At 45.2% G+C, this 11702-nt stretch overlaps 2 protein-coding genes across 2 annotated transcripts in view; both read left to right on the plus strand.

Annotated features, from left to right (window-relative positions):
* LOC105503300 overlaps window positions 1-11346 on the plus strand; it is a 30945-nt gene extending 19599 nt beyond the window's left edge. Inside the window, exons 8-11 of the mRNA XM_011930162.1 lie at window positions 9358-9457; window positions 10240-10419; window positions 11053-11179; window positions 11281-11346. Of these exons, the coding sequence (XP_011785552.1) occupies window positions 9358-9457; window positions 10240-10419; window positions 11053-11179; window positions 11281-11346 (473 nt within the window). The remainder of the gene's footprint in view (window positions 1-9357; window positions 9458-10239; window positions 10420-11052; window positions 11180-11280) is intronic.
* Window positions 7142-11702, plus strand: part of SHANK2 (SH3 and multiple ankyrin repeat domains 2) — a 688546-nt gene continuing 683985 nt past the window's right edge. Inside the window, exons 1-2 of the mRNA XM_011930122.1 lie at window positions 7142-7249; window positions 9358-9457. The gene's annotated coding sequence lies outside the window, so the exon portion shown is untranslated. The remainder of the gene's footprint in view (window positions 7250-9357; window positions 9458-11702) is intronic.

The raw sequence follows: 11702 nt of genomic DNA on the forward strand, positions 1-11702 counted from the left end.
GGATGGTCTTGATCTCCTGACCTTGTGATTCCCCCGCCTCGACCTCCCAAAGTGCTGGGATTACAGGCATGAGCCACCGTGCCCGGCCCCCAGTGTATTTCTTATACCACAGAGGACGATTTGTGCTGTAGCGTGGATCAGTGCCTCCTTCCTTTTTATGGCTGGAGATGCTCTGTTGTACGATAGCTCTTGTTTCCTGTCTCCATTGTGTATTGATGGGTCTTTTGTTCTTGCTGGGTTTTGGCTATTGTAAATGGTGCTGCCGTGAACATTTGTATACACGTTTCAAACATTAGATGGGTTAGGCGTGACATTTCTTCCCTCGGTTCATGGGGTGCCTGTGGGGCAGCAGGGCCACCCAGCCATGCTCATCCAGTGCCTGGAACTCCGGAATGAGTGTGGTCACTCATCCCCCCTTGACAGAAGAGGACGCAGACTTAGCTTGAATGTGGGCAGTTGGGAAGTCATGGAGGGGGCTGGGGTCAGGCAGGGTGGGCTGCTCCAGAGACCAGGCCCCTGCTTTGTGGCACCTTCCAGAAAAGGGGCCTGAGGCTCAGGCAGGCTGGGTCTGGCTGCCTACAGACAGGCCCCCCGACTTGGAGTCCAGCACGTGGAGGACCAGTCTGTGGGGGGCATTTCCTTTGGGTCACAGAGCTGTTTCAGAACTCCTCACAAGGATGGTTTCCATCTCTGCAAGAGTGACGAGCACTTCCAAAAATAGATGCGCATCTGTGGGCTAACGTTTGTTTGTTTGTTTGTTTGTTTATTTATTTATTTATTTATGAGAAGAGTCTTGCTCTGTCACCCAGGCTGGAGTGCAATGGCATGATCTTGGCTCACTGCAACCTCTGCCTCCTGGGTTCAAGCAGTTCTCCTGCTTCAGCCTCCCGAGTAGCTGGGATTACAGGCACGTGCTACCACACCTGGCTGATTTTGTATTACTATTATTTTTTTTTTAGTAGAGGTGGGGTTTCACCATGTTGGCTAGGCTGGTCTTGAACTCCTCATCTCATGATCCACCTGCCTCGGCCTCTCAAAGTGCTAGGATTACAGGCATGAGCCACCACGCCCGGCCCTGTTTATTTATTTATGGAGACGAGTCTGGCTCTGTCTTAGTGGCATGATCTTGGCTCACTGCAGCCTCTGCCTCCTGGGTTCAAGCAGTTCTCCTGCCTCAGCCTCCTGAGAAGCTGGAATTACAGACACGCACCAATACACCCAGCTAATTTTTGTACTTTTAGTAGAGATGGGGTTTTGCCATGTTGGCCAGGCTGGTCTTGAACTCCTGACTTCAGGTGATCCTCCCGCCTCAGCCTCCTAAAGTGCTGGGATTACAGGCATGAACCACTGTGTCCGGCCTGCAGGCCAACGATTTAAATAGCTCAGTAATTTAGTTATTCGCTGTTGGGGGAAGGAGCATCCTTCTTTAATGGATGTCGTTAAAATTTCCTAGAACCCAGTTGCAGATTTCTTAGAGAATTTGTTGAGATATAATTTACATACCATTGTGATTCACCCTTTGAAAACGTGCAGTACCATGTTTTTTTAGTAAATTAGGGGGATTGTGCAATCATCAGAGTCGATTCAGGAACATTTTCATCCCCCCAATAAAGACCCCCAAACCATCAACCTTGCTCCCTGCCTCCAGTCTTCCCTCCTCTTCCCAGCCCCTGACAATGACTCATCTGCCTTCCGTCTCGGTGGGTTTGCCCGTTCTGAGCATTGCATGTAAGTGGAATCATGCCAAGTGAGATCCTTTGTGACTGGCTTCTTTCGTTCAGCATCGTGTTACCGACGTTCCTCCGTGTTGTAGCCTGGGTCAGGCCTCTCTTCTTTTTGATGACTGAATCATGTTCCATTTTAAGGCTGGACCACAACGCGTTTATGCATCCGTCAGCTCAGGGATGTTTGGGTTACCTCCACTTTTGAGCTGTTATGAGGGATGCTGCCATGAACATTCATATACACTTCTTTTTTTTTTGGTAGAGATGGAGTCTCCTGTACTTCAGGCTGGCTTCAAACTCCTGGGCTCAAGCCACCCTCCCACCCCGGCCCCCCAAAGTGCTGGGATTACAGGTGTGAGCTGCTGTGGCTGGCCTGCATGTTTTTGTGTAGATGTATGTTTTATTATTTTTAGTTGTATGCCTAGGAACATTGCTGTCTCCTATTGAAACTGTGAAAGTTTTGTCCTTTTGTTTTCCACAGTGTACTTTTAAAAAGACTTAAAATTTTTACAGTTAACCTTTCAACCATGTAGAGGTTAGGGGTTCCAACTCCCACACAGTCCAAAGTCCAGGTATAACTTGTGACTGCCCCAAAACGTAACTACTGATAGCCTACTATTGACTGGAAACCTTACAGATAACATAAACAGACCATTAACACATGTTTTGTATGTTATACAAACAAATAACCTTACTTTAAATAAGCTAGAGAAAAGAACGTGTTACTAAGAGAATCATAAAGAAGAGAAAATATATTCACTCCTCATTGAGTGGAAGTGGATCGTAGTAAAGGTCTTCATCTGCATCATCTTCATGTTGAGTGGGCTGAGGAGGAAGAGGAGGAGGAGGAGGAGGAGAAGGGGTTGGTCTTGCTGTCTCGGGTGGCAGAGGTGGGAGAATATCCACGTGTAAGGGACTCGTGAAGTTCAAACCTGTGTTGCTTAAGGGCCAACTGTATTTTTAAGATAATTGCAGTTGTAAGAAGTAGTACAGAGATATACGCAGTTTACCCCCATAGCCTCGTCCTGGGATGGTATGATAGCATCACAGCCGGGATGCTGATGTGGACGCGGTCGAGATTCAAATGCTGCCGTCCACACCAGGACCCCTCACGGTGCCTTTTTATGGCCTGACCCACTTCCTTCCGCCCCTACTTGCTCCATAAGCCCTGGTAACCACTCATCTGTTCTCCATCTCTGTACTTTTGTCGTTTCAATAATTATACAGACATGGAATCACACAGTAAGTGACCTTTTGGGACTGGCTTTCCCCTCCTTGGTCAGCACAACTTCCTAGAGATTCACCCAGGTCTTGTGTATCAAAAGTTCTTCCCTTTTTATTGCTGAGTAATGCTCTATGGTGTGGATGTATCAGTTTGTTTAACCATTGAGCTTCTGAAGGCCATCTGGGTGGTTTACAGTTTTTGGCTATTATGAATAAAGCTGCTATAAACGTTAGTGTATAGGTTTCTTTGCCTTTTTTTTTTTTTCCTTGAAGACACCTGGCCCTGTCATCCAGGCTGGAGTGCAGTGGCATGATCTTGGCTCACTGCAACCTCTGTCTCCCCGGCTTAAGCCATCCTCCCATCTCAGTCTCCCAAGTGGCTAAAGCTACAGGCGCATGCCACCATGCCCAGCGAGTTTATGTATTTTTAGTAGAGACTGGGTTTCGCTACCTTGACCAGGCAGGTCTTGAACTCCTGGGGTCAAAGTGATTCACCTGCCTTGGCCTCCCAAGGTGCTGGTATTATAGGCATGAGCCACTGCACCTGGCCCATAAACGTAAGTCTGAATTTCTCTGGGACGAATGCCTAGGAGCATGGATTTTCAGTCACATGAGAGTTACATATTTAGGTTTTTAAGGAACTGCTACACTGTTTTCCATAATGGCTATACCATTTTGTATTTCCACCAGCAATGTGCAAGATCCAGGTTTTCCATCAGCAATGTGATTCTTTATTTTCTCACTAGCAATTGGTGTCACCATTTTTCATTCTAGCTGTTTTGATAGGTGTATGGTCACAGTTTGTTTTATTTGCATTTCTTTAATAGCTGGTGTGTTGAGCGTCTTCTCATGTGCTTATTTGCCATCTGTATATCCTCCTGGAAAATGTCTTTTTCTATCTTTTGCTGTTTTAATTGGATTGTCATTTTGTTTGTTTGTTTGTTTTACTGTTGAGCTTTGAGAGTTCTTTATTCTAGACACGAATTATTTGTTAAATATGTGGTTTGCAGACATTTTTCTCCCGCTCTGTGGTTTGTGTTTTTCTCCTTTCAGCAGGTCTTTCTCAGAGCAAAAGTTTTTAATTTGGATGAGAACTTATTTGTCAATATTTTTGTCTGTGGATTGTGCTTTTTATATTGGGTCTATGAACTCATTTCCAGGCTCTAGATCCTGAAGATTTTCTCCCATTTTTTTCTAAGAGTTTTAGTTTTGTATTTTACATGTAAGTTCATGATTCATTTCAAATTAATTTTTGTATAAGGCAAGACACTTAGGTTGATATTCCTTGTTTTGCTGATGGGTGTCCAATTGTTCCAGCATCGTTTGTTGAAAAGACAATCCTTCCTCCATTGAGTGGCTTTTGCACCTTCATCAGCAATCAGTTGGGCATATTTGTGTGGGTTTTTTCTGGACTCTGTATTGAGTTATATTGCTACGTGCCTGTCCCTCCACCAGAACCACACAGCTTTGATTACTGTACTGTATAATAAATCTTGAAGCTGAGTATATTGATTCCTCCCCCCGTCTTTTTCTGGCAAATGGTTTTAGTTTTTCTAGTTCTTTTGCCTTTCCATGTACTTTTTTTTTTTTTTTTTCTAAAGTCACAGTCCCACCCTGTTGCCCAGGTTGGAGGCTGGAGTGCAGTGGCGTGATCTCAACTCACTGCAACCTCCGCCTCCCAGGTTCAAGCAATTCTCCTGCCTCAGCCTCCCAAGAAGCTGGGATTACAGGTGCATACCACCACACCCGGCTAATTTTTTGTATTTTTAGTAGAGACGGGGTTTCACTATGTTGGCCAGGCTAGTCTCGAACTCCTGACCTCAAGTGATCCACTTGCCTTGGCCTCCCAAAATGCTGAATAATCTTGTCCATATCTACAAAAAAATTTTGCTGGGATTTTGACTGGAATTGTGTTCATCATCATCACCTGCACGTCAGTTTGGGAAGAACTGACATTCTGACTGTGGTGAGTCTTCCCATCCATGAACAGGGTATATCTCTCAGTGTTTTTAGATCTTTGGTTTGTTTTCATCAGTGCTGCATAACTTTCAGCATACAGTTCCTGAACGTGTATTGTTAGGTTTATACCTATTTCTTTTTATTTCTTTTTTTTTTTTGAGATGGAGTCTCACTCTATCACCAGGCTGGAGTGCAGTGGTACAATCTCGGCCCACTGCAGCCTTCACCTGTCAGGTTCAAACAGTTCTCCTGCCTCAGCCTTCCAAGTAGCTGGGATTACTGGTGCCTGCCACAACGCTCAGCTAATTTTTGTATTTTTAGTATAGACGAGGTTTCACCATGTTGGCCAGGCTGGCCTTGGACTCCTGACCTCAGGTGATCCACCCGCCTCAGTCTCCCAAAGTGGTGGGATTACAGGTGTGAGCCACCACACCCAGCCTGTGATCTTTTTATGCTCACTTTCTCTGGCTTTGGTTATCAGGGTAGTACTTGCTCCATAAAATAAATTAAGAAATGTTCTCTCTTATTCTACTTTCTGGAAGAAATTGTGTAGAATTAGTATTAATTATTCTTTAAGCATTTCATGGAATTCTCCAGTGAACTCATTTAGGTCTAAAGATTTCTCTTTCTCAAAAAAACTGGAGTTTAAAAATTATGAATTCAATTCCCTTAATAGTTGTAGGAAATGATTCAAATTACCTTTTACAAATTGGGCAAGGTGAAGTAGTTTGTATTTCTTGAATAATTGCTTTATTTCATCTACATTGTCAAGTTTTTGTGTGTAGAGCTGATTTAGTATTCCTTTAGTATCTTTTTGATGTCTGCAGGGTCTTTAATGATGTCTCCTATTTAATGCCTGGTATTAGTAATTTGTGTTGTCTTTTTTTCTTTGTCAGTCTTGTTAGAGTTTCGTCAATTGCATTGACTTTTACAAAGAGCCAGCTTATTGTTTCACTGATTTTTCTGTTGTTACTCTGTTTCCTGTTCATTTTTTCCCACTTATATGTTTATTATTTTCTTCCTTCTGTTTGCTTTGGGTTTGTTTGGCTCTCCTTTTGCTAGCTTCTTGAGGTAGGAACTTAGAATTTGATTTGAGATTATTCTTCTTTTCCAATATATGCCATAAATTTCACGAACACTGGAAAAGAATGTGAATTCTGCTGTACTACGGTGGAGGCAAGCTCTACAACTATCACTTTGATCTTGTTGATTGATCATATTACTGAGTTCTTCTGTATCCTTGCTGATTTTCCTGTCTTATTCTATCAGTTGTGGAGAAAGGCTTGTTAAAGTTGTATTCAGTTGTAAGTGTGGATTTATGTCTTCTTTCTTCAGTTCTATCCGTTTTTGCTTCATGTATTTTGCTCCTCTGTTGTTTGGTACATACACATTTAGAATTACTATGCCTTCTTGGTGGAGTCCTCTCTTATCATTATGTAATGTTCTCTTTGTGGTATTTTCCTTGCCTTGAAGTCTATTTTATCTAATATTAACATAGCCATGATTGCTTTCTTTTGACTTCTGTTCGTATAAGGTATCTTATTCCATCCTTTTACTTTCATCCTACCTATGTCATTATATTTGAAGCAAATTTTTATAGATCTTATTTAATTGTAGCTTGTAAAATCTACTCTGCCAATCTCTGTCTTTTAACTGGTATATTTTGACCATTTACATTGAATGCAATTATTGGTACATTAGGCCTTACATTTGTTATTTCAGGTTTTCATTTTTCTATTTTTTCCTGCCTTCTTGTGGGTTATTTGAACATTTTTGAACATTTTTGAGGGTTCCATTTTGTTTATGTGTATATCTCTTTGCGTAGCTTTCTAAGTGGTTGCTCTGGGTATTATATCACGTATACTTTATCATCTATTGTGATACCAGTTTGAGTAAAATATACAATCTTCTTTTATGTTTTTTTACCCTTCTCCATTTATAAATGTTAAATATTTGCTCTATACATTTAGAACCATATCAGATTGTGTTGTAATTTTTGTTTCAACCATCAAATATAATCTATAAAACTCGAGAAGGAAAGCCTATTATATTTACCAAACTTTTGCTTACCATACTCCTTTGTCCTTCCTAATGTTCCAAAACTCCGTCTTTTATTATTATTATTTTATTTAGAAAGGTTTCTTTTTAGCTATTCTTTTAGAATAGGTCTGCCAGTGACAAATTTCCTTAGTTTCTTTTCATCTGAGACTATCTTAATTTTCCCTTCATTCTTACAGGATATTTTTGTTGGTATAGAATTATGAATTGAGAGTTCTTTTCTTTCATCACTTGAAAATTACTGTGCCACTTTCTTTTGGTCTCCACAGTTTCTGATGAGAAATGTAAGTATTACTTTTCTCTGCCTGTTTTCAATATTTTTTCTTCGTATTAGTTTTCAGAATTAATTCTCATGTATATTGGTGTGAATTTTCTTGGGTTTGTCCTATTTGGGATTCATTCAGCTTCTGGAATCTGTAGGCTTATATCTCTCACCAAATTTGGGATATTTTGAGTACTTTTTTTCAGACCCTCCCTCTCTTATCTCTCCTTCTGACATTTCAGGCATTTTTTTTTTTTTTTTTTTTTTTTTTGAGACGGAGTCTCGCTCTGTCGCCCGGGCTGGAGTGCAGTGGCCGGATCTCAGCTCACTGCAAGCTCCGCCTCCCGGGTTTACGCCATTCTCCTGCCTCAGCCTCCCGAGTAGCTGGGACTACAGGCGCCTGCCACCGCGCCCGGCTAATTTTTTGTATTTTTTAGTAGAGACGGGGTTTCACCGTGTTAGCCAGGATGGTCTCGATCTCCTGACCTCATGATCCGCCCGTCTCGGCCTCCCAAAGTGCTGGGATTACAGGCTTGAGCCACCGCGCCCGGCCTTCAGGCATTTAAAGTTAGGTATTTTATTATTGCCCCGTAACTCCCTGAGACTCTGTTTATTTATTTTCAGTCTGTTTCACTCTATTGTTCAGTTGGGGGTAATGTCTGTTGTTCTGTCTTCCAGTTCACTGATTATTTCCTCTGTCCCTTCTATTCTGCTGTTGAGTCCATCCACTGAGTCTTTTATTTCAGTTATTGTATTCTTTAGTTCTATCATTTTCCTTTCTTTTTTTTTTTTGTAAGATGGATTTTGACTCTTGTTGCCCATGGTCTGGAGTGCAGTGGCATGATCTTGGCTCACTGCAACCTCTGCCTCCTGGGTCCAGGTGATTCTCCTGCCTCAGCCTCCTGAGTAGCTGGGATTACAGGTGCCCACTGCTACACCCAGCTAATTTCTGTATTTTTAGTAGAGATGGGGTTTAGGCATGTTGGCCAGGCTGGTCTCGAACTTCTGACCTTGAGTGATCCACACACTTCGGCCTCCCAAAGTGCTGGGATTACAGGCATGAGTCACCGCGCCCAGCCAGTTCTATCATTTTCACTTGATTCTTTTGTATAACTTTGGTGAGATGTTCTGCTGCTTTGGTGAGGCTTTCTGTTATTTCTTCTGTTTCTAGCATGTTCGTAATTGTTCGTGGAAGCATTTATCATGGTTGCTTTCAACTCTTTGCCAGATCATTCTGACATCTCTGTTACCTCTATGTCGGCATCAATTTATTTTATTTTTTCAGTTTGAAATCTTCCTGAACCTTGGTTTGATGGGTGATTTTCTATTGAAACTTGGACATTTTTGTATTACGTTATGAGACTTTGAGTCTTACTTAAACCTTTTTTCGTAAGCTAACTTTTCCTGACGCCATTTCCACCAGGGAAGGTGGAAAGGGGTGTCACCTCATTACTGACAGGTGCTATAGAAATCCAGGCTCCTCATGCTGCCTGTACTAATGCCAGAGTGAAAGGAGGATTTGTTACTGCCTGGTGGGGATGAATGTGCCAGCTCCTTCCTTTGGTCTATTTGATGCCACCCTGGCAGGGATTTGGTGCCTCATTATAGCCACACAGGGTAGAAATCTAGACTCCCTACTCGGCCTTTGCTGCTGTGGGTGGGGCTGAGGTCACAGATTTTTCTGCAGTGTCTGGCTGGAGTAGACCTGTTGTCTAAATGTATTGCCCTGTTAGCTGCCACTTTCCCAGTCTTTCGACTAAAGAGAACATGCTTTTGTTGTGGTATTGTTCCTGCTCCTGTTGACTTTTCTGGGTTGCTGGCTTCTTCAGCAGCATGTCTGGGATGTATGAGGCAAGAAGAAAACCCAGAGAGCTCACACCATGTCCCTGGCTGGTCTGCCTTCTCTCCACCTTGAGGAGCGTTATGTTTGTTTTATATACACCGTCCTGAGTGTTCGTTGTGCTTTGTGTGAGGAATAGGCAAAAATGTGTCTACTCCATCTGCCCGGAAGCAGAAGTTCGATCCCTGGTTTTTTTTAGCTCAGACATATCAGAATCTACATGAGGTTTTCACACGTGCCTCTCCACAGTCTCTGTCTGACCATGCCCTGGTCTCTTTGTCTCTCCACAGGTCTGGAAGTCTCTCCAGGCACCCTGCTTTGGCCCCCTAGAACACAGACAGTTCCTGCTCTAAGAGGCCATCTGTGGGGCTCAGTCTGCCAACACCTCTGGTGAGTGATAACATTTTCCCCTGTGCTTGTTACCTGCAAGCCAGTGGCCACTGTCTGGTTTGGTCCGCCTCCCCGCCTTTGCACTGTGGCCAGGGGACTTTCAGTTTCTTGTTGTCAGGCCCTGTGTGCCCTGTGCTTGTGTTTGGGTGGGAAGAGGGTGGATGGCATTGTCCTTGGTGGCCCTCTTGTGTGACCTTGTGGGGTATGAAAGGGACTATGCCTCTGGCTTCTGGACTGTGCTCTGAGCTGTCGTCACCAGCGTGCCCATGCCAGACCCAGTCAAGGTGGCTGCAGACAGATGAGTGGTGCAGGCGCTTCCAGCTCCTCTCCATCATTTTCACATGAACGGGGGTGTGCCTGGTGGTGCTCACATGCAGGGAAGGGTGCACTGAAGCCCAGGCCTATGTGCTCTGCAGAGGCCAGAGCGTGGGCTGGTGCTCAGGGGCCCTTTTCTTGAGTAGCCTCCTCTGTGCCTTGCTGGTATCACCTCACCTGTAATGTACTTAAAGGCCCCGTCTGCTGAATATCTTAGCAATGTTGACCATGACTACCACCAACTCCATGCAGAAAGTGGCATTACCACCATTTTCAGTGAGGACACAGGCTCTCAGCAGTTAGATACTTGGTCATGGTCACGTGGGTATTGAGTGGATGAATCCAGCTTGGCTGACCGCGCACTGGGCTCCTGCTGGTACAGGACCCTGCCTCCTGGCATGGCCTTGTATACCGGGAGCCATAAAGACAAATCTGTATGGTCCAGAGCCCCATGGGCAATTTCTCAGTCCTGAGCTGTCCTCACCAGTGTGCCCATGCCAGACCCAGTCGGTGTGGCTGCAGACAGATGAGTGGTGCAGGCGCTTCCAGCTCCTCTCCGTCATTTTCACGTGGACAGGGCGTGTGCCTGGTGGTACCCACGTGCAGGGAAGGGCCTCTGAGCTGCATGGGCCTGCCCAAGAAGCTGTGTCAGATAGGCTTTCCTAATTGTGTGCACCATGAGATCTTAATACCGTGGAAGTGCCATACAGTTATCCCTCGGCACCCAAAGGGGATTGGTTCCCGGACCTCCCGTGAATACCGAAGTCCATGGATGCTCAAGTCCCTGATTTCATATGGTGCAGTATTTGCATATAACCGAAGCACTTTCTCTCATATACTTTAAAACATCTCCAGATCATGTATGATACCTCAACGAAGTAAATGATATGTAAATGGTTGCTATACTGTGTTGTTTAGGGAACAATGACGAGAAGAAAAGTCTGTACGTGTTTGGTACAGATGCAGCTAAAACGTATTTCCAATGTGTGCATGGTTGGTTGAGTGCAGCGTAACAGAAACCGTGCATGTGGAAGGCTGTTTAGGTGCCGATTGTGTATCTCTGCTTCACCCTCCACCACCCCACGAGAATGCACACGCTGGGGTCTTAAACACGGCAGGCAGGAGCAGAATGTCGGAGTCACAGCCCCCTGCAGGACTACCCTGGTCCTGGTCCCCATCGCAGTTGGGCGGCCTCACCTGCCTGGTTTTCCTGTCTCCAGCTCCACAGCTCACCAATCCCGTCTGAAATCCAGTCGGACTCTCTCCCTCCCCGTCTTCAGGCCTTTCTCTGCACCCGCGCGTCCCTCCAAGTCTCTGAGTGCCCTCTCAGCCTCTGCTGTCATTCCGCTTCCAGCTGTGGACAAGCGTCCTCCCGGGTGGAGGGATGGCGACACCGCTCCGTGGAGGGTGCTTCTGCCTTCCCTGGCTGTCTCGGCTGAGGGCTGGGTCTGCATCCTCCACAGTCCCCCTTGTCTCTGGCCGATGCTGCATACGTGTCCCTTGTGCAGAAGCGCTGGCCCGGTACACGGTTCCTGATCAAAAGCTGCCACAAGGATGCATATGAGAACGTGTGACCCTGCTGGAAAAGGCGGTCCACCCCTTTATCCTGGAGCAGGAGCAGAGAGGGAAGGACATTAGTGCCTGTCCACCCGGGAAGGAGCACGTGTCCCTGCAGGGCCAGGTTTGAGCCATTAGGATGTTGACAGCAGTCAGCTGCCTTTGGCTTCCTCGGAGCTTGGACTTGGGACTTGCCATTTATTCATTCTGTCTCCCGGGGCTGGGGCAGAGCTAAAACCTGTGGTGTGCATGCACTTCTGCCTTTAGAAGGTGCCTGCGTCCGGCCAGCTGGGCCTCGGTTGGCCGCTGGGACCTGTCTCCCTGCAACTCCCTTCTTAGCTCCTCCGGGAGCTTCGTGAGAAAGGAATACTTG

This window comes from Colobus angolensis, unplaced genomic scaffold (genome assembly GCF_000951035.1).
Source record: "Colobus angolensis palliatus isolate OR3802 unplaced genomic scaffold, Cang.pa_1.0 Scaffold84, whole genome shotgun sequence".
NCBI lineage: Eukaryota > Metazoa > Chordata > Mammalia > Primates > Cercopithecidae > Colobus > Colobus angolensis.